This window comes from Gloeophyllum trabeum, assembly GCF_000344685.1.
Source record: "Gloeophyllum trabeum ATCC 11539 unplaced genomic scaffold GLOTRscaffold_00019, whole genome shotgun sequence".
In the NCBI taxonomy this organism is placed as follows: Eukaryota; Fungi; Basidiomycota; class Agaricomycetes; order Gloeophyllales; family Gloeophyllaceae; genus Gloeophyllum; species Gloeophyllum trabeum.
The window spans coordinates 368,843-394,516 of NW_006920428.1; the positions used below are offsets into that span (position 1 = coordinate 368,843).

The window sequence follows — 25,674 nt, forward strand, 5'->3', positions numbered from 1 at the left end:
ATCAGTTGGACCTTTGCAGGAGCGGCGCACTCACTGCGAGTGAAAACGGCACAAGACATGGAGCCCGAGCGCATGCATGAAACCGCGTAACCCAAGGTCGGAGCCAGGCACCTGAGGCGAGGAGAGAGGAGAGGAAAGACGCTCCGGTCAGCGTCGAACCACGCAAAACCGGTCTCTATGCGCTTGAGTTCTTAAAGTAAGAGATCGATAGAACGCAGAGTTGCCAAAGCTTCACGCCTACGACATCGGGAGATAGTGCCGTGAGGCATTTCTTCACTGTATAAGATAGATACGTCTGGGGAGAGTCACGAGCGACACATGCAGGGATCAGATGCCGCGTATTAGCCATGGGACCGCTTGGATTCTTAACAACCGTTAATAGGCACATAATATACCGGCGTATACAAGGGCGGACTTCCGCGATGGAGAGCCAGAGATACTTGTAATGGCTTTCCCCGTCCAATTGGACATTGGCACGAGATCCGTACTTTTCAAAAATAACAGAGTAGCGTGTTCTGGCGTTAGACACTTGCCGGAAAGTACTTAGCAGAAGGGAGGCGAGACCAGCAGAGGCCTGAAGGGTTCAAGATGGTGCTTGACTCGCTTCGATAGCTTCCGGATTAGCCGGCTCTTCTTTCACAGCTTTAGGCGCATTGAGATATTTGGGGTCACGCCTGCTCCAAGGGTTGACGATCGTTTGGGCCGGACTACTAGCAAGGGTGCTCACCAAGTCCGCCAATGATCAAACTGCTTCTGGTTAAGATATTCTCTCCATTCGTCTTTCCGGATTTCTGCCCGAAACTGGGCATGTTGTAGGAGGTCGAGGTGGTGAAGAGCGTGCGGGTAGCTGGCATCCGGCGATGTCACAGTGCACGAACACCTCTCAAAAGGGCAACAGCCTCACTGGATGAATCTTGCGTAGTCCTTGTCCTTCCAGTATTGCAAATATTCCATAAAATTTATGAAAGCTGGCTGGTCCAAAATCCCCTGCTGTCCGAGCGAATGCAAGTAGAACGGATTCGCGAGCGCTTGCACGAATTCGAGTTCGAGTTCGAACCGGGCCCGGTTCGCCGCTCTGGTATCGTTTGGTTCGTGTATCTGGAGTGCTGGAGTCGACATCAAGGTCAATAAGTCTTTACAGCATCAGCAGTGCGAGAGGTATGCTAAAGGGCATGTGGCAGTCGTACTGAGGCCCCGGAGGGATCCATTTCGATTCCGCTGTGGCTGCGAGTCACAGGTTGTCACATGGATTGCACTCACGTGACGTGCATTCAGTGGCTGAAATAACCCCTGTTGGACCCTCTTAGCTTCGCGAGCCTTCGTGCTTGGCTAAACAAAATCGTCTACCTTTCGATATGACACTTCTTAGCCCAATATATTTCCAAGATGGTTGGGCATATCATTGATCCTGTAGTTTATTTATCTGAAACGGAGGTGTCGCATTCCTGCTCCATCGAACTTACCCGCGCCGATGGAATTTCGACCACCGCCGAGTAATGACAATCAAGAGTGAGTTAAGTATGTATGCGATCACTCTGTTGTATACATGGGCCACACATCGGGTGAAAATGGGGATTTTAGTCTGATTCTGTGGCGACGAAACCAGCATCCCTGACCGTTGGGCGGAAGCGGACGTATACACAAAGTATCCCAAACCCATCCAGGGCTCCCTCGTGCCAAGGTTCTGTGACGTGTATCAAGGCAAAGCTATCATTCCAGTCTGCAAGTGTTTGTGCGAAGTCGGATGCATCCTTATCGACCATTGTGGAGAGAGTATCCAGACCACCTTTCTAGATCTAGATATTTCCATCATGGTCTGTCCCACAGCTTCCTCAGGGAGTTCTCTGATGAACCTTCCTCAGAATCAATATAATTGAGCAGCTCCGCGAAACCGTCATTACGGAATCACTCACGATGACTTGCTGAGAGCAGTGTCGTCATGCTCGATAGCAAAATCCGCATCCTTGACGTTCATGATGTCCACACACGATTGCCACTGTACGCAGAGATTGTGTTCCAAATGCGGCTACCCAATCCAAGGACGATCCGCTGTTTCGATCTGTGGTACATGTGTAAAGGCATGTAGATCTGGAAGAGTAAGCTCTTCCTGCGCATCTGCTGTCATCCAATCCTGACTCGGATGCCCTGCTTTCGAATATGTCAAGATTGCGGGCCAGCAGTATCCCTGGAGTTTCTTCCCCCCCCCTCCCCCACAACGCGTTATAGATATGCATCCGGGGGCCCGAAGGTACGACAGCACGTCCACAGAGATAGCGGAGCAACACCTCTCGGGGATGAAGCAGGCACGGGATAACGGCGCACGCGAGGAGGACATAACTTGAAGCCCGGTCTGGTCTCCGTTGCCTGGCGGGTACGCTGGCGGCAGACTTTTCCCTCAGGACTTCATGGATCGCATATGCGAAGGCGAGGACATCGCGTACCGCTATGTATTTGAACAAGCACTAAAACTCTTTTTCTTTCTTTTCTGGACAAGCATTGTGACCAGGCAGCAACCGACAATTGGTCCAGCCCTACAAGGTCCGCTATAGAAAACACGTGTTTGGTCCGGAGGAAAAATGCATTTATGCACGACCCCCGGCGGGAACCGGAGAGTGTGGGACTCGAGGATACGCCTGGATACTCCGCTGAGTAGGAGCCCTGGGCGCCCTAATACCCACTAAAACCTCGGGGCGCAGCACCCAAAATTTATCGAGACTGTCAGAATTGGCTAGGACGGGAGTCCACGTTTGGACCACTTTCTTGCATTCTTTTTCAGAGCGCTTAATTTTACTACCTGCGACGTGGTCGATACTTAGCGGGCAGTCTATGGCCTTTGTCCAGCGTGTAACAATTGACTTCGTGGTGTGGGACTTGCCCTGGATAACTCTCTCACATCGGAGGACCCAGATGAGGTAAATAGCTTCCGAGACGAGGATTTGTAGCAGGCAGGAGGCGCCGGCATTGGGTTTCGCTGGTGAGCCGTCTTGCGAGTGTTCGGTAGGTGCTCCAGGTGGGTCAGGAGCTGTAGTGTGGGTGGGTAGGGTAACTGCTAACTTCCCGCAGCTCAGGAGGGAGCCAAAGTTGAGGTCTGGCCATGGGCCGAAGCGGTCGGGCCACAGGTCTGTGGTCAGTAGCCATATGATTCCCCGCGCGGGTGAATCGCACTCGAGTACTAAAACTCTTCCTAACTGTCAAAGAGCGTCTGGATAGCGGCGTTCTCGCTGGTGCGGACGTCGAGGAGATGGTGGAAACAAAGAGGGGTATGCTCGCGGCAGGCCAGAAGCTCTGGAATTACCAACACTGAGAAGTCCAGAACGGATTGAGTGAAGTGTCCTACATTTGATTTATATTTTCTCTCATCGTGTGGACGGCGGCTTCGTTGGTGGTCCAGCAGAAAGTCCTTGTGTAATCGTCATTTTGACCTGTAACAATCCATACTGTACTGTATTATCAGCCAAGGTGTCGGAAGACGGCCCGTGTATGAAAAATAGCCTTCGAACGAACAGATTGGTGAAAATTAAGGGACACTTTCGCGTTTGGTACGGGCCTCCGAGTCCTGTATGCCTGAGGAAAGATTAAGAAGTTCCCACATAGATCAATTCCGCAGGTTCTGCAGACCAGATAAGTTGAATGGCGTATCGATGCCAACTCGAGTTTACTGTGCTAGATTGTGGCAGCTATTGTGGCGCCCAGAGGTTAGTCACGTGATGAAAGCGCGTTCGGTTGGTTTGGCCCTATTTGTGTTTGGCGTCTATCCCCATTTCTGGCCGCGCTCGTCCGTCCGTCCGCCATCCATCCATGCATTGATTCTTATACCCTTTTACGAGACTTCTTACCCCAGCACACTCATTCATTTTCTCTACGGTCTCCGCAACCTCATAAACCGTTCAACCCCTCCTATCAAACAACAAACTCCAAGATGTATTCTTTATCAATGAAGCTTACGCGCACTTACGATAACGAGGGTAGCGAAAACACGCAGAAGGACAAGCAGAAGCTGCGAGGGCGGCGCGTCTCATGGCTTTCAAAGGCGCTCTCGAGGAAGGCGTCGCCTACTGTGTCGCTGGTGAATACAAACGCATCCTGTACCACGACCGCAAACAGCGCTTCGTCAGTGATCACACTACCTCTCATGTCCGTTCAGCCGCCTCCTAGCTCCATACCCTTTCCATCTGCACCTATCCCCGTCCCAACACGTACTCCAGACCACGAATACCCCCCGAAACGAACGCCATTCGCACCGTACACACTCGACGACTTGGAGAACGCGGCATCTAATGACCAGCTCTACGGAAACGTTAACGAGAAATCTGTGTCCTTTGACTCGTCTCCCTGGCACGTCCAGCTGCACAGACGTCGATCCCAGTCCTGCCTGGTGCAGACCTTCTTTCACGACGAGAACAACCAGCCTGACCCTCCTCGTCGTCCCTGGCGTACGCGCAAAGACGCTGCTCGAACCCGAGCTACGAGCCACAGCGCTCGTGCCCCTATGTTCATACCGACGCCTGAACCCCAACCTGTGGTTATTGTTAAATCACCCAAGGAGCGCAAGGCCAGCAAGAAGGCGCAGGCGGATATGCGCTTCCTCGCTGCCGTCTACCGGAGTCTCAAGTGGTTCATCGACTATCGGGAGCTAGAGGATGCGCTAGCGGAAGATAGCGAGTCGACTGCGCAGGGAGGTGAGATGACCGAGCAAGATAGGATCTTTCTATGTCGGCTGTACGAGAATCTTGTCCATCAGGGCTGCCAGCCGATCCTTCTCAATGTCTCTTGCCCCTCCAATCCGACCCCCCTATGTTCTCCCGACAGCTCGCGGTCCTCAGTGTCTCCGCAGGCTGTTGACATTCCTGCTTCCCCCGTTCTGTCCGAGGCTCCTTTGAGCGCGCCGCCTGAAGTACTCACGCCGCCGCAAGTCGTCGCGTCGCTCATCCTGAGGCACCGCGACCGTTCCACTGTCCGCCCTCGCTCGTCTTCTCCTACTACTCGAGCAACGAAGGGATCCTCGCCTCTGCGGGAGTGCGTCCTCTTAGCGACGGTGTAGGTCCTTTGTGAGGGGATTACTTCCTCTCTGAACGTCCTCGTCCACGCGACTGGAATCCGGGATCCGGGATCCTGCCAACATGCTTGTACCTACCTCTCGCTATGATCGAGTCCACGCCAGCGCGCACTATACTGTAGCAGTAGATAGAACATATTGTAAGCAAAATAACTGTACATTGGCTTCTGGTAAGCCGTATTTTGTATGTTTATTCTATCTTCTCGTACAATGTACTCATTCCTGAATTCACGCTGTAACGGAAAAGTAACCTTTCACGTTTATCGCAATAACGGGACGTCTATACGACCCAGCAGGTATTCCTCGCGATATTTTTCTTGAGAGGCGAGGGCTGCGCCAATGCTCCAGCCACCACTCGAAAAGGAGAAAACGTCGCAAGATCAGCTTCCGGTACGTTATCGTATGCACAAGCAAGATATAGTAATCACGCGAAGGCCAACGGTGTACGATGAGGATACGGAGCATACAGCTTAATTTTGGCCAGAATCTAGGTTACAGTGCATTTATATGATAATACAAGACCGTTGTATTATGCCGAGGAACCCCAGACAATGCGGGACTTGGGCTAATTATAAGAGTCCATTTGCGATTCTGCAACTTAGTGTCTTAGCCGACGTGGCCAATCACAGCCATGGCCAGTGATGGAGGGACCCACACGTGACAGAGTGACAGATACCGACGCGACAAGTCACGCTCGCGTCTTCCCTACCTGACCGCCAGATTCGTAACCAGCCAAGTGACAATCCTACTACCTCTGGTCCCATCGATTTGCTTTGTTAGTACTTTGAATATGGGTGACAGATAATCTTCTGACAAATTGCCAGGAAGCAGTTGCAGGGACATATCACACGTCCACGGTCAGTGGCTCATCCTCACGAGGAGAAACGTGGCAGAACAAAGGCGCTTCTACATCGGTTGATTGATAAGCGGGAATACCCTTCAAGCCACATTCCGAACATATATAAGGTGAATAACGTTCCCAGGTGAGCTCAGTCTTTCCCGCCATCATGTCGACTTCTAAAGCAGCCTCGTCACCGCACAAATGCGGACCCTCCAACCACCGTAAATTTTCCGTTACAGTACCTGACGCCCAGACAAAGCGCAAGCAGGAGGCTTTTGCAATGACCGACAAATTTGCCGGGCCGATGGATCCTAAGGAATTCCTGAATGCGTTCTTACCGACTCGCAAGGTCGCCCCCAAGCTGGCGAGGTCCGAAGCGATTTTCACCGAAATGAGGTCATGTCAGACGGAGAAAGATATGTATCTGAAGTTTGTGAGTACATTCAGGTTCTCTGTTGCTCGCGTGTTGAGTCGCCGCGGTCGACTAGGTCGAGTGCGCTAAGGCGCATGGACTCTGCGGCAAGTACGAACTCGTTGACACATCTGTCAAGCGTGATAGTACGGACGAGAAAGACAAGGGGTTTCAGCTGGTGGATATGGGTCTTTATCTCAAGGAGCATGCGCCCGATCCTTCGAAGGAGGGTCAACGATGGAACAGAGTGGCACTCTTTGCCGAGTTCAAGACACAGGCCAATACGACATTATGCGACCCCTTTGAGGACAACATCGATCGGCCCCCCGAGCCCCAAAGCATTGCTCGTAGGGACGTTCGAGGTCAAATCATAAACTACGCTGCGGAGATATTTGCGCGCCAGCACCGCACGCATGTCTTTTCGCTCATCATCCTTGGGGAGTACGTCAGGCTCGTTCGATGGGATCGTTCTGGCGCGGTATTTACCGAGAGGATCCCCTACGTTGACGAACCCCGACATCTCTCGGAGTTTCTCTGGCGGTTCACGAAAGCTACCCCGGAGCATCAAGGATACGACGTGACGGCGGCAGAGATAAAGGAAGGAACCCGCCTGTACAAGACTATGCTTGCAGCCTGCAACGCGTCCGGCGAGGAGCAATACAAGCTGGATTACTTCAAGAGATCGTGCAATCGCGACTGGCCGTGGTACAAATTGCGTATCGATGTCCCCAAAACTACCTCCACGAAAACGCACGGTGCTGGCTGCCGCACGTCAGCATGCCGGGACCCTGACACAGAGCCTCGCTATTTCTTGGTGGGCAAGCCGCACGCGCCCACCACTGGCTTGACGGGGCGGGCAACACGGGGATACGTTGCTTGGGACCTTTCGGACCGCAGACTGGTGTTTCTGAAGGACTGCTGGCGAGTCAAGACGTTGGCGAAGGAAGGGGATACGATAGAGAAGCTGAATAAGGCAGGGATTGAATCCGTTCCTACCTTGCTCTACCACGGGGACGTAGCAGGTCAGGTCACCGTTTCTCCGAATTATTGGAAGGACCGAGCACTCGCCGTGAACAAAATGAAGTCCCACGTCCATTATCGTCTCGTCGTGAAGGAAATCGGGTGTCATCTTGATGATTTCACCAATTCGCGGGAACTAGTCAAAGTGATCTACGAGTGCATCTATGGTACGTCGGTCGATTCTGCAGCGGGAAAATACTCAGGGTTCATGTTTGCTGCTTAGCGCACGCCGAGGCTTATGAAGAAGCGCACATTCTCCATAGAGATGTGAGCGTTGGCAATATTTTGATTCTGCGAACCACCAAGGACGGGAAGGTTCACACAAGTGGTCTCCTCAACGATTGGGATCTTGCCAAGGACGTAAATGTCAAGGAAGCAAGGCAATCGGATCGTACCGTACGTATCGCCCCTAGATATTCCTTCGCACAGTCCGCGTTAACTGCGTATTTTTGTTTTAGGGTACATGGCAGTTCATGTCTGCACGGCTCCTTCGCCACCCATCGAAGATCCACGAGGTGCAGGACGATATCGAATCCTTCCTCCACGTTCTTCTCTACCAGTCTCTAAGCTGGTTGCCCCGTGAGGGCTGCTCCTCCGTGGCGTCGTTCATGAACACGTTCTTCGACGAAGTAGAGCCCGATGATGGCGAAATGCTCGGCGGTATCCACAAGACCTATTGGTTTATTACCGGTGGACTCAAGTTCAAGTTCAAGTGCGCACACCTTGAGCACATTGTCAAGAGTCTCTTCAAATGGTTCAGAGGCTATTATAATCTTCATGAAGACCGTCCGCAGGTCCCGGAGGAATCTGCGCTCCCCTCCGAAAAGGCGGCTGATGTCCTCGACCCCGACGACGACTTTCGCAAACCCAGCAAGAAGTATCTGCCGACGGAAGAAACCTCAGACGTTGAAATTGACGCAGAAAAGGTGCGAGAGGCGTATGAAGAAGCTGCTAGATGTGTGCAGAGCCATTCCCGTACAATCAAGCTCTTCACTGACCAACTGAAGAAACCGGGATGGCCTGCGAATGACAAAGAGCCAGAAGTACAGGTGGAGGACGGCTATAAGCCCGACCCCTGGGTCATGCCGCGCGCTTCCAGAGCGGCCTCTAAGCGCAGTATCAGTGAGCTTACAAAGCAGGGCCTCGGGGACGAGCGGAGGTCGAAGAAATCTCGCAGCGGTGTGTAGTTTCTACAGATATTACGATGCTTTGTCGTTTTGCTTTGATCCTAGCTACGTACTCTATACGCTCTAATTTATTACAGTGGTTATTCTGAGCACCAGGCTTGTACCAGGCCGTCGATCTCTTGGCGTCGTACGTCGAACAGGAAACCGGACATCAGTGCGAACAGAAAGAGATATGTCAGTGGACACATTTCACGGCTTCAAGGTGGAGGTCTTTACAGCATGCCCTTCGCCTGGGTCTAGTGTGTGCCACTGTGTGGCGACCTACAACTCTGAATCTGTTTAGCAACCGCGGGGCGGTTTGAGAGTCATGGACAGATCGAAGTGTAACATCCCAAACATCGCCACGCTCCACTGCCTTACCTAGAGGTGATTTCAGACATACGCCATCCTATCGACGTAGGGGGAGAGACACCAGCACGTATTACATGTATCCGGCAACGATCGTGCGTCGCGGCGACCTGGTTGACTCTACAACTAACCTATAGCTGGGCACCGCCACAACACTGACGCTCGATGCCTCCGGACTGCAAACTCGTCCTACATATCACCGGTACGATAGTCATCTCAAACAGAGGTGATGCACTGGCAGCCGGACTTTCGAATCCTATTTGCTGGGTTGGGTTCGTGACCTGGAGGGCATCTGTATTGGATATAAACCCCGGAAGTGTATAGCATACACATGCATAGTTCGCGCTGTTGGCCTGGATTTTGAAGCAAACACGACAGGTTACCTGTACGCGTCGATAAGAGCAACGCTATCCAACACGAAATCGAATTCACGGAAGATACTGAACTTGGACGATGAGCTCGCCGCGTCCTTCCTGCCAGGTGTCACTGCGGTGATGAGCCTAGCAACAGCCAGTGTCCATGCATGGTCAACACTTCCCTTCGTTTCTCTGACGAGCGCCAGGAGAGCCGCTGATAAATGGCGCGACGGACGTGTCACGCATCAGCTTATCATCACGAGGAGAAACGTGGCAGAACAAAAGCGCTTCTACGTTGGTTGATGTGGAAGCACCCATCAAGCCACATCACGAACATATATAAGGTGATTCACATTCCCATGTGACTTCAGTGCTTCCTGCCACCTCGTCTCTTCTGAAGCGGGCTCCTCACCCAGCGAATACTCGCTTTCAGGCCCCCAGACGCCACAATAAAGGTGAAACACGGCTTCTACGGCATGAGCGGAAAGTATGCTGGGCCCCTGCCGGCCAACGTCTTTCTCAAGACATTTCTGCCTCTTCCTAAATCGACCCTCGAAGCACAGCCAAGCCGTAAGAGTGCGTTTGCTAAGATGGAGAACCATAAAACAGAGAAACAGATGTACGATGAGTTTGTAGGCCTTCCACGACTTTTTGCATTCTCAAGATGTTGACTTGTCTTGGTACTCTAGCGTGCATGCTGTGAGAAAATCCTCCCGCCCGATTATAAATGCCAGTGGGTTAACACCGCGAGTACCATAGACGAACTTGAAAACGACGGGTCTCAGCTGATTGAGATGGGCTTATATCTTTCCGGCCATGTCCCGTCTCCTGAGGACAATCGCTCTCTACCTCGACAGCAATGGGACCGCGTGATTCTCTGCGCCGAGTTCAAGTCACATGCTAATACAAACACAATGGACCCTTTTGACGATGGCCCCGGTAAGCGGTCTGAAGCAGTATCCCAGCTGCACCAGGATGTACGGGCTCAGATCGCAGGCTACCCCTCGCAGATGTTTGCTCAGCAGCACCGCACTCATGTCTTTACTCTCTTTATTCTGGGCGCATGGGCGCGATTCATTCGGTGGGGTCGCTCCGGAGCAGTATTCTCCGAGAGAATCCATTACGCACAGTGTCCACAGCAAATCTCCGAGTTCCTCTGGAGGTTCGTGAACTCCAGTCCTCAGCAGCAAGGATACGACGAGACCGTCGAGGAGATCGTGAAAGATTCGGTCGAGTACAATCTGATGCTTGCTGCTCGGGACGCCAAGGAGGAGCAGTACAAGCTCGACTATTTCATAGAGGATACCGACGGAGATCCCTGGCCATGGTACAAGCTGCGCGTGGACGCCGAAGTACAGCCCCCTCCCTCCAAGTCCTCTCACACTGGAGCGTCTTCCACCATCGCACCTCGGTCGACTCTAGAAGGGGAGGCTGCCATAAAGACAGAGCCTCGTTATTTCCTAGTGGGAAAGCCTCGCACTGATCCTCCTGGTTTGGCTGGCCGGGCAACGCGAGGCTACATTGCCTGGGATGTCACCGGCGAAAGGCTGGTGTTCTTGAAGGACTGCTGGCGAGTGCCGACGCTGACGAAGGAGGGCGATACCTTGTTGAAGCTGAAAAGTGCTAACGTCCCGTTCGTGCCGACGTTGGTCTGCCACGGTGATGTCGGAGGCCAGACCACATCAACTCCGGACTTCTGGGACACAACGCGAGACGGAGAAGAGAGCTCGATGAAGCCACACACGCACTATCGCCTTGTAGTGCAGCAGATCGGTTGCCCCCTTAAAGAGTTCAGCGACTCGAGGGAGTTGGTGCAGGTGATATTTGAGTCCCTGTGTGGTGCGTCGCACCAGTTTCGCATCGATTTCCGTGTTAACCATGCGCGTACAGCACACTGCGGCGCCTTCATTGATGCGCACATCCTGCACCGGGATATCAGTGTTGGGAATATTCTTATTGTGCGGAGAACGGAAGCGGGTGTTATGTTATCGGAAGGTCTCCTCAACGACTGGGACCTCTCCAAGGACGTTGACATACAGGCTCCTAGGCAACTGGACCGCACTGTGCGTACCTCATTTTTTTCACCGGATTTTGGGTTATTAGGAGCTGACGAAGTATTTCGGATTTAGGGAACATGGCAGTTTATGTCTGGTCGACTCCTTCTCCATCCTTCCAAAATCCACGAAGTACAGGACGACCTGGAATCATTCCTCCACGTTATGATCTATGAAGGAGTGCGATACTTGCCCCATACAGGCTGCTCTTCAGTTGGAGCATTCATACATACGTTCTTCGATGACACCCACAATCTAGGGGACGGCGTTCGTGGTGGATTACTCAAGATGCATGCGTTCGAGGCTGAGACGCTGGGATTTAAGTTCGAGAGCACCGCTTTTCAGGCTATCATCAAGACTCTCCTCGAATGGTTTCACGGATACTACGACGTGCATGAGGGACGTGTGGAGGATGTGGCTAAATTCGTATCCAAGGATAACCCTACGTCGACAAAGCGGCTCTACGACGTTCCCGAGCGTTGGCGGTCGAAGAAGAATCGCGAAGTTGTCTCAGAGGAGGAGAAGCATGAAGGGTATGCCAAACTCGCCCGCAATTTGGACGATCATACACAGATGATGGACCTCCTCCGAGACGCCTTCCATAAATCGGTATGGCCTGAGCAGGACAAGATGCCAGATCAGTTGGAGCCGAAATACAAGCATCAAGTCTTCAGCATGCAAGGTGCTTCGAGGTCGACGTCCAAGCGCACCGCCAGTCAAGTTTTCGAGCCAGAATCTGATCACGAACGAAACCCAAAGATGTTACGGTCTAGCACTGGCAGCAGATCCTGATTCTTTATGCAGTGCACTCCAGGGGCCTTTGTTTGCTGATGTACTCTCCCTTGTCTCTTCGCGTTCATCGCCAATTTCGTAATGCCTACTTAAACCTTTCTTCTTGTCATGTATCATATCCCAACTCACGATGGATTGCAAAAATCCTGAAACTTTCTGACTCCCAGCCGGGGGGCAAGCTTTTGACTCGGCCAACCTTCCTTCGACTTTCAAGATCGTCACAGAAAAAGGGGGTCTTTCCTCGATGTCTATCAACAATGACGCCGTACCTTATACAGACCAGGCGCCGGTGCGAGTCTTGAGAATAGACCAAAGCGAACACTAGTACGGCCTCCGTCAGCACTCACCGCATTCTGTTCTCGACGACCTTTCCATATCGCACTACCCATTATCTTCAGAAATTATCGATTGTAAGGGATGCTATGTCTGCAGAGGAAAGAGCAACAGATCCCCGACTCCCACGGTAGTTGGGAGGAGGGTTCTGTCGGGAAGAAATGGTCGCTCCACCATACAACTCGCTCTCGCCGTGAGAACCTCATGTAAGCAACGTCCCGACCGGACCGACGCCACTTTCGTTTCGACTTGAAGACAACTGCCCACACACACCTGACATGAAAGGTCAAAGTGATGCAGTGCGTAGCATTCGATAAAAGGATGCATTGACACAAGTGAGGCTGACAAATGTGACTAGTATCTCTGAGCGGGAACTGGGAGGAAGCCCCTTTAAATACTGATGTAGATATAAGACAGGACTTTATTATGTGTCCGTACGCGTCAAGACTGGCATTCCGCAACTTGACCAGACACTAGTACTGGAATACTTGATGGTTTCTGACTGGAGTCGGGGATTGGCGCTTGCGCCGCTACGATACACATCGCCGAAAGCGCAGCCTCAGCCAAGCCTCAGCATCCGCGATATCCCAACATGACAGGAAGAACTATGACCCGCCGGACACCGTCCGCTCGTCCTGAACTCGAACTGATGGCCCTACTTCCGCTGCTGAAGGATGTACTGTACACTCTAACAGATGATTTTCTCTTTCTGCCTATCTTTTCGGCCTCGTTGCGCCTTGAAAAGTCTGGGAAGTGTTCCAAACATGGACGTTCACATGTCAGCAGACCAGGGGATCCGCCTTTGCGCTCCTATCTGTTGTTCTCGTGTCTGGCATTGGCGTTCCCGCGAAAACCGATTATCTTCTACCCTTAGGCTCTAACCTGCCACCCATAAAAGCTGCCGATATGGGGTGATCTGGCAGGAACCTCCACCCGCTATCCGCGATCCATTGTGATATGTCTACCGAGATCCCGAAGACGCAGCGCGCTGCCTTGGTTGTAGAGTACGGGAAGGATCTCGTCATCAAGAACGACCACCCCGTAGTCCAGCCAAACGAACTCAAGCCGGGAGAATGTCTGGTTAAGCTGGAGGTGACGGGTGTCTGCCACTCCGACTTGTCGACGAAGCTGGGGAACTGGGGGTACAAGCCCCCGTTACCGGTCATCCCGGGGCATGAGGGAATAGGACGAGTGGTTGCGATCGGGCAGGGTACAGTAAATCCGGACGTGAAGATCGGGGATAGGGTAGGATTGAAGTGGGTGGCGGAGACGTGCTTGAGGTGCGAGATGTGTCGGAGGGGGGAGGAGTCAAGTGAGTCATCAGATGCTGCTTGGAGTTAAGATCGTCAGAGACGAGTACGGGCCCGTGAAGTGTGTCCGAACCAGAAAGTACACGGGTACAAGGTGGATGGAACGTTCCAGGAGTATTGTGTATGTCACGCATATTACCCGTAATATCCGACGTGTGCGCTCATGATCCTAGGTATCTTGGGTTGACCACGTTACGCCTATCCCGGATACGATCTCCAGTGAAGAAGCGGTCTGCATGCTGTGTGCGGTACGCGCTTCAATAACTAAACTGATCTTCGGATCCCTAACCAGTCGCGTTAGGGTCTGACCGTCTGGAAAGCACTAAAGCAGACGAATACTGTGGCTGGCAATTGGGTGGTTGTTCCCGGGGCCGGCGGAGGACTTGGCCATCTGGGTACGTCCCCACGAAACGGGACCTGGCTTGCGTCCTAAGCTTGTCCACAGCCGTTCAGTATGCCGCTTATATGGGTCTGCGAGTGGTAGCGATTGGTGAGTAGCGACAGCTCCTAGGCTGTTCTTCTCCGATATCTGATTATATTGTCAGATGGCGGCGAGGAAAAGAGGAAACTATGTTTCGAATTGGGAGCGGAGAAATTCATCGATTTCCGAGAGGCGGAGGACATTGTAGGGGAGGTCAAGAAGGCGACTGATGGGTTAGGTCCCCACGCTGCCATTGTCACCGCTGCCTCGGTCAGCAACCCTGTCGTCTTACTGCAGGGGTTCTAAGTGATAAATCTCACAGGGTAAAGCATACGAGCAAGCTGTCTGGTATCTCCGAGAAAGAGGGACACTAGTTGCTGTCGGCATGCCGCCAACGGACTTATTCAATATCCCAATAGTCATCATCGTAGCTAAGGTCGGTTGGTGTCTCATTGTACACGATTTCGAGGCTAATACGCTTAATTGGTAGGCTCTAAGGATAGTTGGATCCGCTATAGGGTATGTATACACAATATTTACCAGGGTTGTGTCGAGTTAAAGGTTCTTGCTCTATAGCGACCGACAGGATGCCATCGAAGCCATGGACATCGCCGCGCGAGGGAAGGTCAGGTGCCATTACGAAGTCGACAAACTGGATAACATTAATAAGTAGGCAATCTGCCTTTCTACCGGAGTAAATCGCTGACCGGCCTTGTCTGGAACTAGGATCTTCGACGCTATGCAAGCGGGCAAGCTTGTAGGCAGAGTGGTCATAAAGTACTGAGAGCCTTGGAGAGCGAAATATTGGTTCATTATCAGTCTCCTGGACCTGAAGTACAACCTTTGTATTGATCACCCTCACCTGTACATGTATTACATCCAGCTTTCGTTTACACCATTTGTATCCGTCTGAACAGCTACATGGTCACGAACGCGTCTGGCTCTACGCTACAGGTCACGGTCACCTGGATGAGTCACGTCGCGTTTCATTTGGCAAAATTCGGTGCCGCAACTTTGGCCGCGTCCTGACTTGTCTCACTGGCACGCTGTTGTACCTTGTTGTACTCTCACTGGCTCTCAGTCTATATCTCTGCTACTCAACGGCGAAAGCTAGGATATACATACAACACACAACGATGCGCAGTAATAACGTTCGCGGGCCTACCTCTGCGCTGACTGAATTCTTACGGGTGCGTATATGGTGAACGTCGAGAAACTATGTGGCTAGACGTTCGAAACGATCTTCTAGGAGTCGGGCATCACGGCGACGACTATTGCTCGGAGGGTGCGAACACAGGACAGGACCGAGGAACAACCTGAGGCTGGTCCCAGCAACGTCGACCAAACGAATGAGGAAGCACAGGACGGGAGTCAGGACGAGGTGAGTGCTTACTACAAACGGTGTTACGGGCGGAGTATAACGCCCTGCGCTTGAGGTGGCCGAGGAATACCACTCAGATAATCTAGACGAACCGGACGAACCAAGTCCGAAAAAGCGAAAGGTTGTGGACAAGGGCAAAGGCAAGGCGAAGGCGGCTGCGAAGAAGTCGAAGAAGGACGATGACGATGCGTCGTACGATGAGGAGGAGGACGCATATACTGCTATTTCGAAGCAACTGTGGAAGGGCAGTGGTTCTGGTGGTGCTAAGCCTCCCGTAGGGAGCTTTGAGAACTGCGCGAAATGCGAGAAACAGTTCACAGTCGTACGTTGCGCCCTGGATTGCTTCTCGGAGCCATGCATGACTTCTCTCCAGACAAAGTACACTATGGCCGCTCGACCTGGTCCGGGATGGTTATGCCACCAGTGCGCGAAGGCTTCAGGGGCGGACCCGTTCAAGAAGCCAGCTGTCCCCAGGAAGCGTAAGGCAGTCGCGGAGAAGCGAAACGTTGTCAGCTTCGAGGAGCGCACACTCCCCAGTCTCGCGTCCTTGTGTATAAAGATTATCAGTAACCACATCGACGACGTGGAAGCTTTGGGTGATATCGGTACTATGAACCTAGACGAGATTGCGAAGTCGATATCCAGAAACAGAAGCATGTAAGTCGCCTGGCTCTATTCTTTGGATCTCATCTCACTTCCAGTAGGACTGCTGACAACGTTCAACTTTTCTATGACATTCAGAATGTCAAGCTCACACTGTACGACGTTACCAGTAAGTTCTTGAACTGTCGATTCCGACCGAGCTCACATGTCCTCTCATACAGATTTAACCTCTTCGGCCTTCAGCAGCTTGGCTATGCTTAATCCTAATCTCACCAGCCTGAGACTTGACTATTGCGGTCGCATGGACGATCACTCCATCGCAGCATTTAACCAGTCTCTTCCATCGTTGAAGCGGATTGATCTTCTCGGCCCTTTCCTCGTGCGCGTCGATGCATGGAAGTCGTTCTTCGAAGCCCATCCAGACCTCGAAGGCTTCCTGATCACCCAGAGCCCGCGCTTCGACCTCTCGTGCATGCAGTCCCTCGTCGAGAATTGCAAAGGCCTGAAGGAACTGAGACTGAAGGAGGTCGGCAAGATGGACGATACCTTCTTGCAGGAGATCGTCAAATGGAAGGGCACTCTAAAGCGCCTGGACCTGTCTGACCCCGGATCGAGCAAGTCTGTTACTGACGATGCCTGCATTGAGATGATGCAAGCTATTGGGCCTCAGTTGGAGCATCTCGACTTGTCCGGGCACGAGTATCTCACGGACGAGTTCTTGCGGCTGGGTCTAACGCCCAACGCCGGCTCGCTATCTTCGCTGTCTCTCGCGAACCTGCCGGATATAACCGATGCGGGTGTGGCGAGCGTCTTCGATACCTGGATGGGCATCAAGGCGGAGAAGCCATCTGAAGAGGCGGACATGGAAGAGGTTACAGGGACGAATCCGCCCCTTACATCTATCAACATGTCTCGGAATTCGGAGCTGTCCGCGGCAGCTTTGATGCCAATTGTCAAACACTCGGGCAAGACGCTGCAGAACCTGAATATCAATGGGTGGAAGACCGTCTCCCAAGAAGCTTTGACGGAGCTGGCCAAGAGAGTCAGGGACCTCAAGACACTAGACGTGGGCTGGTGCCGTGAGGTCAACGACTTCGTAATCAAGGACTTCTTGGACAAGTGCGAGAAGATTAGTGACATCCAAGTCTGGGGCTGCAACAAATTAACGGAGAGCTGTCCAAGAAAGGTGAGTTCGAGTTCGTCGACAGCTACGATTATCGCGCTCATACTCTGTCAGAAACGTGTTACGATTCGCGGCATTGAGACGGACTCTGTGAAGAATTGACCAACCGGTAGTTCATCGCCATTCAGCCTTATAGGGCACAGAGCCATCCCGGTATCGTTCGTTCTATCATATTTTCCGTTCAGAGCAATATAATTCTACCGATCACAAACCAATGGTCTTTAACATGCGTATACATAGTCGGATAGATGGTGCTAGGAACACTGAATACATCATTGCGGCACTAGCCCAATCTCCTTACCGTCGACATCCCTAGCTGCTCTGACGGCCCAAAAGGCAATTGAGAACTTCGCGCCTTCTTCGATTTTCTTCTTCCTGTAATCCGGATCATAGGAGACACGTAGAGAAAAGTAACCTTCGAAGAGTTCTTGAAGCTCTGCAGTTCTAGGGTCGGTCTTCACCCACACGCGTTTAAGCTTGAACACCCCAGCCGAGCCCTTCACGCCGATGTAGTTGTTCTGGAGATACGTCTTCGCGCTGACGCCAGCTCCTGCAGGTCTGCACGCGGGACCCGGGAAGAGGTTTCGCACTTTAGTATTAAACTTAAAGGCGTTCGTTTCGACAATCTCTCGGAGCCCTACGTCGAAAGCCTTTTCCGCGACAGGATCATAGACACAAGCAGCTCGCCAGCGGCCAGTCGCCGCCTCGCTGGTTACCGAGTCAGGAGGAAGGTAGCAGCGTCCGGTGTGCAGTGATTTGGCCTGGTAAGCAAGGAGAGCATGATACACGTCCTCGAATTGAGGGAATGACTGGCCAATGGGCAAGTAGATCTCGCCGAGACCCGGCAGAGTCGTAGCGTAGACATCTAGATTTCCGTAGTATTTCGGCTCTGGGGGCGCGGAGCTCGGCGCCATGGCTAAAGGCCGAGGGACAGATGGCATTGTCGCCCTTCGCTTTGCGCTCCTCCTCGGACCCTCAGGATCATGTTGACTAGTAGGAACCTGAGCAATCGAGAAGCCATGAGCTATCGGCGGGCGATGTGCGTCGGGTGCAGCTGGAAGCGGCCGGACCGGGAATTCGTGGTACGATGTCGAGCTATCCAGACCTGGGGGCTGAGGTGAGGTGGGATACGGCCGCTTGTTGCCTAGAGACGCAGTTGCTCTGTGGGAGGGTCGCTGCTGGAACGTCGGCGGCTGAAGTATGGCCGGCGAGGAACGGCTAACCAAGTTGTCTGGCGAACTGGAGCTTACCGGGAACGTGAATTGTTGCGGTTGCGATATAGGAGCATCCCCGGGACCTCTTATCTGGACTTGTTGGCCAGAACCTGTTGGTCCGGGATGTGGCGGGGGCGGACCTGTGCCTTGCCCTGGAGTAGACCCATGGCTAGAAGAGGTAAAAGCCGGCCCAGGCCCTTGGAACGGAGCTGCAGAAGGTGTCTCGTCTGCGTAAGTCGAGGAGCCCGTGTAGAAAGAGCCAGAGCTATACAAATTCCCTTGGGAATGGTACGACGAGTACGAGCTAGATCCCTGCGGATACCTTGGTTCTGTATGAGCATGGCTCCAGCCTTCGTGATAGGAATGGCGGTCGTAGCCAGTTGACCGGGGGCCATTGGTGTAATCTGAACCCAGTTCGTACGCGCCGTATTGCGGAGGGTATGTCGCGGATGGCTCCAGTACCTGGTGGTCCGTGTGATACATAGGCCCAGGTGGGTGGATCGCCGTTGGCGGGGACTCTCCATAGAAGTTTGGGTGAGGCGGACCATTGAAAGATATGCTGCTAGGTAGTAAGTCATCAAATTGGGCAGGGGCATACGTGATCTCTGACTGAGCACAAGCTCGTTCGAATGCAGCCAATGCTTCCTCATCCGGCCCCACGATAGTAGGGCTTTCCGGTTTATAGGATGTCGCCTGAGTGCATTTTAGTAAGTGTTGTATAAGAACTTATAATGAAGCTTTGGCGTACATGACCAGAAGGTCTACGGTCGTAATCATGGTAACTTGAGCTCGGGTACAGAACATCGGTCCTATGGTGACCAACTAGAGAATTGGTCTGATGTTCCTGGGAATATTCTGGTCCTGATGCCGGCATATTGTAAGGTTGCCAAGCGCTATAATGCCGTTTACGCTTCAGGTCGCATAGCAAGACAGTCAGTACCACGAACACCCTGCAGAAGCGAAGAAACGCTCACGTCCGACATGGCTCTTCCGCCTGAAAATTAGGAGACAATAGAGTGAATTACTAAGGATTCTACACGGGAGGAACTAGGATAATATGAGGGGGAATGGTAGGGTAACAGAAGAGGGGGATAGCGTGCGGACATTGGGTTCAGTGTCGGTGGGTATCAAAGTCCCACGGAGAATGCCGGAATGTCAGCCACTCCATGCCGCACTTGCGATCGGGACGCGTTGCAGGCGTCTGCGCTTCCCTCAAGCTTGTCTATACTGTCGTTGACGTCGCATTCTTCTCAGCCTCTGTGCCTAATCAAACTGTACTCGAGAAGGACGTTGCTCATCAGGAACCTCGGACTCCAATGCTGGGCGCCGTGCAGGGCACGGGCAGTTGAGGGGTTAGCTCAAACGCCCCAGATACCATTTCTATCTCGACTTGCGAACTGTCACCTATTCTAGATTATGCTGTACTACTTCTTCTCTCCCTGAGGCCACCCGAAGCTTCGGACTAACCCCTATGTCGAAGGCGCCAACATCAGTATGCACGCATACGCCTGTCAGCCTATGAGAGTCCCCGGGATAACTATAGAATCCATGACGGCCTGTATAGAAGATCTTGTGTTAGCTGTTGAGATATACCCTCAGTAGCTGTATCTCGGATGACATGCCTCTTTCTTGTTTATTCTCGCTACTGACATCCGAACGCATGCATTATTCACATGATGGACCGGCTAATACTCGACGGTACTGGTCCCAAATAGTTTGTCCTTTGGCAGGGGAGCAGACAAGCATTGTGTTATCTCTGATCCTTCCAGGACGCTGTACGTCAGCCACATTCTTTCTTCCTACATAATGCAACACTTGTCATCTATCCGTCATAAGGAGGACGGGGCACTGCCGTTGTTCCTACCTTATAACACTGACAACGCTTTCCTGCCTAGGGTCTTGGACTTGGTAGAGGTATATATTATACCGCATCATCCGCTTAACCTCCTCAACGGCGCTCCCGGGTTTACTCGTCCATCATGTTCTCAGGAGATATCATCCTGCCGACTAGAATAAGAAGTGGCTTTCATGGTCTGACACCGAAACAGATCTGTCAGACTCGTGTTATACTCCTCCGCTACTTTCCCCCTGAAATCGTCGACTGCATCTTCGACTTGGCCGCCTACTTCCCCTCGAGCATGAAGGTCACATACGAAGTGCCGCACGAATGCATACCCGTCCCCCGCTTTACTTTGAAGGACCTATCCTACCCGAAGTTCGACATTTGGTTAGAGTCGCCTCCTTTGCCCACAGCACCTGCGTCCATACGCCTCGTGCTCTTTAAACATACCGTCGGAGCGTCTATGACCCACCAAGTAGCTCGTCTTAGCATCGTTGTGAAGAGACCCTCCGGGGCGCCAGTTATCCTGCGAGCGAACTTGCGAATTCCCTTCCGGACGTTTTTCAAGTCGTGGACGGCCACGTTGTTCAGGCGAGATCTAGGTGATCTCGTCGGGAGAGGCGACAGGATCATTGTGTCAGCAACTTTTTCGTATGTGGCGCTCTTCTTTGACAGTAGCTCTGACGCACTGAAGATATACCTTCCATGATAGCCAAGCATGTTGGCAAAGGGACGTTGATCGTCTCGTTTGTATTGTACGGAATCGGTTTCCTTTCGGGCCTGAGCTCGTTTAGGTACCGAGAGTTCTCTATGCGCTCTGGTGTGGCTCACGTTGACTCATCGTAGCCTAGGTTGAATGTTACAAGAACGTAACCTACGTGATGAAATAAATAAGAGAGGCGGAAATAGTGTGCTGTCGGGAAGGGCGGTACGCCATTTCCGAATATCTTCTATACATATTTGCCTACCGCATGCTCTCTTCTTCGTGGTTCCGAAAGTGACCAGTGCACTTGACTGACTAGCTTGAGAACTTTGCCCATTAGCCATCACGTTCTTGCAGAGCGGGTGCTTTATGAAGAAGTTCACCATTCGCGCCCGCGACGAACCCGCGACGTTATGCCCTGGTGGATACCTATAGAATTTTCGAAGATGTGAATTACATTGATATACAGAACCAGGAGCTCTGGAGATGTCTCATTGCGCTATCAAGGGCGCCAGGCGCGGCCACGACTTTTAAATGTAAGGGACACAGCACTCACGAAGAGAATAACGGTGCGGACCGTCTCGCGAGCGGAGGTGCCCTGAAACCCATACCCAACCCTACTGATCTCAGTATCCCACTTGAATGGAACCCCACTGGCGCAAAATCCTTGTTAATGGCTCATGTGCTCGCCTGTGCTTTCTTCCATGCACGGAAGCACGTATCGGACCAACAGGCTGCGGTAATTAATCTGGATGACACGCGATACACAGGGGAAGCATCTGTAACCATGGCCAGTGCATAACTTCAGATCCTCATATATAGTGCTCCGTTCGGCATGAAGAGTTCTCCCGAAAAGTCCGGGTGTTCCTATGGCGCACCAGTCATCCACTCGGGACATAAAACAATTGTTAGGGGACCAGACCGAGTTTGATTGCCCATACCTCACAATGGACTCAATACAGGATGGTCGATTGCATGACCCCATGTCCGCAGTCTACATCGCATCGTTCGTAAAAAACAGAGTTCTGTTACTTATCCAATGTTGGACTTGAAGTATGATTTCTGTGATCTAGTTACTTAGCCGACGTGGCCAATCACAGCCACTGAGCCAGTGATGGAAGGACACGTGACCGCGTGACAGATACCGACGCGATAAGTCACGCTCGCGTCCTATCAGGCCGCCACATTCGTAACCAGCCCAGTAACAGTCTTGATCCCTGCGATCCCATCCCTTTGTTTCGCTAGTATTTTTCAAGCGAGTGATAGAGAATTTATTGACCAATCATAAGAAGCTGTGGCAGGGACACGCGTGGCCCGTCCTCACGAGGGAAAACGTGCCAGAACCAAGGCGCTTCCACATCGTTTGATTGATAAGCGGGAACACTCTCCACACCACATTTCGAACATATACAAGGTGACTAACGTTTGCAGGTGAGCTCAGTCTTTCCCGCCATCATGTCGACTTCTAAAGCAGCCTCGTCACCGCACAAATGCGGACCCTCGAACCACCGGAAATTTTCTGCTATAGTACCTGACGCCCAAATAAAGCACAAGTAGGACTTCTTTTCGATGACAGACACATTCGCTGGTCCGTTGGATCCTAAGGCATTCCTGGACGCATTCTTACCGACTCGCAAGGCCGCCCCCAAGCTGGCGAGATCCAAGGCGATATTCACCGAAATGAGGTCATGTAAAACGGAGAATGAGATGTATTCCAAGTTTGTGAGTAAATCCAGGATCTCTCCGCTACCCGTGTCTTGAGCTGTCACGGTCGACTAGGTCGAGTGCGCTAAGGAGCATAAACTCTGCGGCAAGTACGAACTCGTTGACACATCAGTCAAGCGCGATAATACCGACGACAAAGATAAGGGGTTTCAACCGGTGGATATGGGTCTTTATCTCAAGGAGCATGCGCCCGATTCTTCGAAGGAGGGTCAGCGATGGAACAGGGTGGCGCTTTTTGCCGAGCTCAAAACGCAGGCCAATACGACATTATGCGACCCCTTCGAGGACAGCGTCGATCGGCCCCCCGAGCCCCAACGCATTGCTCGGAGGGACGTTCGAGGTCAAATCATAAACTACGCTGCGGAGATATTTGCACGCCAGCACCGCACGCACGTCTTTTCGCTCATTATCCTTGGGGAGTACGTCAGGCTCGTTCGATGGGATCGTTCTGGTGCGGTATTCACCGAGAGGATCCCCTACGTTGACGAACCCCAACATCTCTCGGAGTTCCTCTGGCGGTTCACGAAAGCTACCCCGGAGCATCAAGGATACGACGTGACGGCGGCAGAGATAAAGGAAGGCACCCGCCTGTACAAGACTATGCTTGCAGCCTGCAACGCGTCCGGCGAGGAGCAATACAAGCTGGACTACTTCAAGAGATCGTGCAATCGCGACTGGCCGTGGTATAAATTGCGTATCGATGTCCCCAAAACTACCTCCACCAAAACGCACGGTGCTGGCTGCCGCACGTCAACAAGCCGGGTCCCTGACACAGAGCCTGACACAGAGCCTCGCTACTTCTTGGTGGGCAAGCCGCACGCCCCCACCACTGGCTTGACGGGCCGGGCGACACGGGGCTACATCGCTTGGGACCTTTCGGACCGCAGACTGGTGTTTCTGAAGGACTGCTGGCGAGTAAAGTCGCTAGCGAAGGAGGGCGATACGATAGGCAAGTTGAACGAGACCGGTATTCAATTTGTGCCTACTGTGCTCTACCACGGGGACGTTGCGGGACAGGCCACCGTCTCTCCGGATTATTGGCGAGACCGACCACTCGCGGTGAATAAGATGAAGTCGCACGTCCATTATCGTCTCGTCGTAAAAGAAATTGGATGCGATCTTGAGAGTTTCACGAACTCTAGGGAGTTAGTGAAGGTAATTTTTGAATGCATATATGGTACGTCACGTGAATCTAGTGCTGGGAACGGTTGAGGGACCAAGGTTCTTTCTTTCTTAGCGCATGCCAAGGCTTTTAGCGAAGCGCGCATTCTCCATAGAGACGTCAGCGCTGGCAATATTTTGATTGTGCGAACGACAAAGGACGAGAAAGTGGTGACAAGTGGCCTTCTGAACGACTGGGATCTTTCGAAGGACATAGATATCAAGGAGGTCAGGCAGGCCGATCGTACGGTGCGCGTCACTCGTAACTCTTAGGGTACTACCCCAACCTCCTGGCCCATTCATAACTCAGGGTACATGGCAATTTATGTCTGCTCGGCTGCTGGCCCATCGGTCGAAGATCCATGAGGTGCAGGACGATCTCGAATCCTTCCTACATGTCCTTCTCTACGAGGGCGTATGTTGGCTGCCATTTGAGGGTCGTACCTCCGTGACGACATTTATGACCGCGTTCTTCGATGAAGTTCGTCCCAAGAATGGCACCATGGTCGGCGGTGTCCACAAAGCCTGCTGCTTCTTCACCAACGGCATCGACTTTGAGTTCAAGTGCCCGCACCTCCAGCTCATAATCAAGACTCTGTTCGAATGGTTCAATGCCTACTACATCCTCTACGAAGATCGCCGTGCCTTCGCATTGGATGACGAGGTACTCTCTTCACCTCCCTCGGAAGCTTCCGAGGGTACCGACGATGACACCGACCCGGTTGATGACTACCATGCGCCTGAAGGCTTTGAGGACTACCTGCCGGATGAAGAAGCCCTGGACGTGGACCTCGAGAAAAGGCGAGAGACGTACGAGAAAGCGGCGGGATATGTGATGAGCCATCAGCAGATGCTTGCGCTCTTCTTCGGCCGATTGAATGAAAACAAGGGATGGCCTACGAATGACAAAGCGCTGGCAAAACAGGTGGACAAGAATCACAATCCGGATCCCTGGGTTATTTCGTCCACTTCCAGGGCAACATCCAAGCGCAGCGTCAGCGAGCTGACCCAGCAGGGTGCGGGGGACGAACGAAGGTCGAAGAGGTCTCGCAGCGGAGTGTAGTTTGTAGAGATCTAGGGATGCGCCTTGAATACCAAGCCTCATTGACCTGTATTTCTATACGTTCGCATTCCTTATGGTGTCTGTTCTTCGTCGATCAATAATCACGTCCTACCCTGACAGGCAACCAAACGTCGTGAGCCGACAGATAGATGCCAATGGACGGATTCCACGACTGCACGATGGAGCTCCTTGCAGCACGCCCTTCCGCAGGGTGCGGACCGGTTGCGTAAGTGTGCGCCATCTAACTCTGTCGCATAACCGCGGGGCGGTTCAAGTTTAAAGTTCAATGAAGAAAGAAATCGTGATCAAATATCCCTAAAATCGTCATGCACCACTTCCCCTGCCACTGGGTACATCACCCATATTGAGCATGCACAAAACTTTGAAAATAACCGGTCAAAGGTCAAACCTTTTTCATGATTGTCCATTGCACAGTCAGTGAAACAATCCAGAATAATACTACTTTGGAGTGCACAAAAGTTCGATTGTGACACAGGATATGATCTTTGTTCAGCACTGTTCATTGAACTTTCATTTGTTTTGCAAGGCAACACTATGAACAAATTTTGACCTTTGTCCGGTTCCTTTCACACTTTCTCGGTGGCTCAATATGGGTATTGTACCCAGGGTGCCTGAAACTGACTTCACGCATATCACACCAAAGTCATAGC

General features: G+C 52.3%; 11 protein-coding genes across 11 annotated transcripts; 9 read left to right on the forward strand and 2 right to left on the reverse strand.

Moving 5' to 3' along the window:
- Window positions 1–723: 723 nt before the first annotated feature.
- On the reverse strand, window positions 724–1,119 carry GLOTRDRAFT_50175 (SOH1-domain-containing protein; the record flags this gene model as incomplete). Its single annotated transcript, XM_007872637.1, has 2 exons — window positions 724–847; window positions 905–1,119. The coding sequence occupies 2 exons, from the start codon at window positions 1,117–1,119 to the stop codon at window positions 724–726; spliced, it is 339 nt and encodes a 112-aa protein (XP_007870828.1).
- Window positions 1,120–4,017: 2,898 nt separating this feature from the next.
- On the forward strand, window positions 4,018–5,041 carry GLOTRDRAFT_133771 (uncharacterized protein; the record flags this gene model as incomplete). The annotated part of the gene is made up of 2 exons (XM_007872734.1): window positions 4,018–4,110; window positions 4,145–5,041. 2 exons carry the CDS (start codon window positions 4,018–4,020, stop codon window positions 5,039–5,041), a joined length of 990 nt encoding a protein of 329 aa, XP_007870925.1.
- A 1,890-nt stretch (window positions 5,042–6,931) lies between these two features.
- Window positions 6,932–11,475, forward strand: GLOTRDRAFT_82201 (uncharacterized protein; the record flags this gene model as incomplete). Its single annotated transcript, XM_007872735.1, has 3 exons — window positions 6,932–7,496; window positions 11,111–11,283; window positions 11,350–11,475. Coding segments are annotated over 3 exons (864 nt in total), but the record flags the coding sequence as incomplete, so codon positions are not given.
- An 87-nt stretch (window positions 11,476–11,562) lies between these two features.
- On the forward strand, window positions 11,563–12,066 carry GLOTRDRAFT_96911 (uncharacterized protein; the record flags this gene model as incomplete). The annotated part of the gene is made up of 1 exon (XM_007872736.1): window positions 11,563–12,066. One exon carries the CDS (start codon window positions 11,563–11,565, stop codon window positions 12,064–12,066), a length of 504 nt encoding a protein of 167 aa, XP_007870927.1.
- Window positions 12,067–13,324: 1,258 nt separating this feature from the next.
- GLOTRDRAFT_118302 (GroES-like protein) lies at window positions 13,325–15,078 on the forward strand. The gene is made up of 10 exons (XM_007872737.1): window positions 13,325–13,711; window positions 13,772–13,830; window positions 13,883–13,957; window positions 14,011–14,104; window positions 14,155–14,199; window positions 14,255–14,400; window positions 14,453–14,566; window positions 14,621–14,649; window positions 14,707–14,799; window positions 14,857–15,078. Exons 1-10 carry the CDS (start codon window positions 13,357–13,359, stop codon window positions 14,912–14,914), a joined length of 1,068 nt encoding a protein of 355 aa, XP_007870928.1. The 5' UTR covers window positions 13,325–13,356; the 3' UTR covers window positions 14,915–15,078.
- An 86-nt stretch (window positions 15,079–15,164) lies between these two features.
- Window positions 15,165–17,587, forward strand: GLOTRDRAFT_66801 (RNI-like protein). Its single transcript, XM_007872738.1, has 7 exons — window positions 15,165–15,320; window positions 15,380–15,511; window positions 15,567–15,833; window positions 15,885–16,168; window positions 16,216–16,283; window positions 16,336–17,300; window positions 17,352–17,587. Exons 1-7 carry the CDS (start codon window positions 15,267–15,269, stop codon window positions 17,397–17,399), a joined length of 1,818 nt encoding a protein of 605 aa, XP_007870929.1. The 5' UTR covers window positions 15,165–15,266; the 3' UTR covers window positions 17,400–17,587.
- Window positions 17,570–18,211, reverse strand: GLOTRDRAFT_96913 (uncharacterized protein; the record flags this gene model as incomplete). The annotated part of the gene is made up of 1 exon (XM_007872739.1): window positions 17,570–18,211. One exon carries the CDS (start codon window positions 18,209–18,211, stop codon window positions 17,570–17,572), a length of 642 nt encoding a protein of 213 aa, XP_007870930.1.
- Window positions 18,212–23,052: 4,841 nt separating this feature from the next.
- GLOTRDRAFT_13625 (uncharacterized protein) lies at window positions 23,053–23,301 on the forward strand (the record flags this gene model as incomplete). The annotated part of the gene is made up of 1 exon (XM_007872625.1): window positions 23,053–23,301. A coding segment is annotated over one exon (249 nt), but the record flags the coding sequence as incomplete, so codon positions are not given.
- A 312-nt stretch (window positions 23,302–23,613) lies between these two features.
- Window positions 23,614–23,958, forward strand: GLOTRDRAFT_9973 (uncharacterized protein; the record flags this gene model as incomplete). Its single annotated transcript, XM_007872620.1, has 1 exon — window positions 23,614–23,958. A coding segment is annotated over one exon (345 nt), but the record flags the coding sequence as incomplete, so codon positions are not given.
- A 60-nt stretch (window positions 23,959–24,018) lies between these two features.
- On the forward strand, window positions 24,019–24,349 carry GLOTRDRAFT_19298 (uncharacterized protein; the record flags this gene model as incomplete). The annotated part of the gene is made up of 2 exons (XM_007872630.1): window positions 24,019–24,189; window positions 24,251–24,349. Coding segments are annotated over 2 exons (270 nt in total), but the record flags the coding sequence as incomplete, so codon positions are not given.
- Window positions 24,350–24,442: 93 nt separating this feature from the next.
- GLOTRDRAFT_96914 (uncharacterized protein) lies at window positions 24,443–25,003 on the forward strand (the record flags this gene model as incomplete). The annotated part of the gene is made up of 1 exon (XM_007872740.1): window positions 24,443–25,003. One exon carries the CDS (start codon window positions 24,443–24,445, stop codon window positions 25,001–25,003), a length of 561 nt encoding a protein of 186 aa, XP_007870931.1.
- Between the last annotated feature and the right edge of the window lie 671 nt (window positions 25,004–25,674).

What these genes read in the sequence shown, in the direction of transcription:
- GLOTRDRAFT_118302 (XM_007872737.1), top strand. Translation starts at nt 13,357, where the DNA reads ATGTCTACCGAGATCCCGAAGACGCAGCGCGCTGCCTTGGTTGTAGAG. An exon ending in TAGTCATCATCGTAGCTAAG is followed by an intron (nt 14,567 to 14,620) that starts GTCGGTTGGTGT and finishes CTTAATTGGTAG; the next exon opens with GCTCTAAGGATAGTTGGATC. An exon ending in ATAGTTGGATCCGCTATAGG is followed by an intron (nt 14,650 to 14,706) that starts GTATGTATACAC and finishes CTTGCTCTATAG; the next exon opens with CGACCGACAGGATGCCATCG.
- GLOTRDRAFT_66801 (XM_007872738.1), top strand. Translation starts at nt 15,267, where the DNA reads ATGCGCAGTAATAACGTTCGCGGGCCTACCTCTGCGCTGACTGAATTC. An exon ending in CGCTGACTGAATTCTTACGG is followed by an intron (nt 15,321 to 15,379) that starts GTGCGTATATGG and finishes ACGATCTTCTAG; the next exon opens with GAGTCGGGCATCACGGCGAC. An exon ending in CACACTGTACGACGTTACCA is followed by an intron (nt 16,284 to 16,335) that starts GTAAGTTCTTGA and finishes CCTCTCATACAG; the next exon opens with ATTTAACCTCTTCGGCCTTC.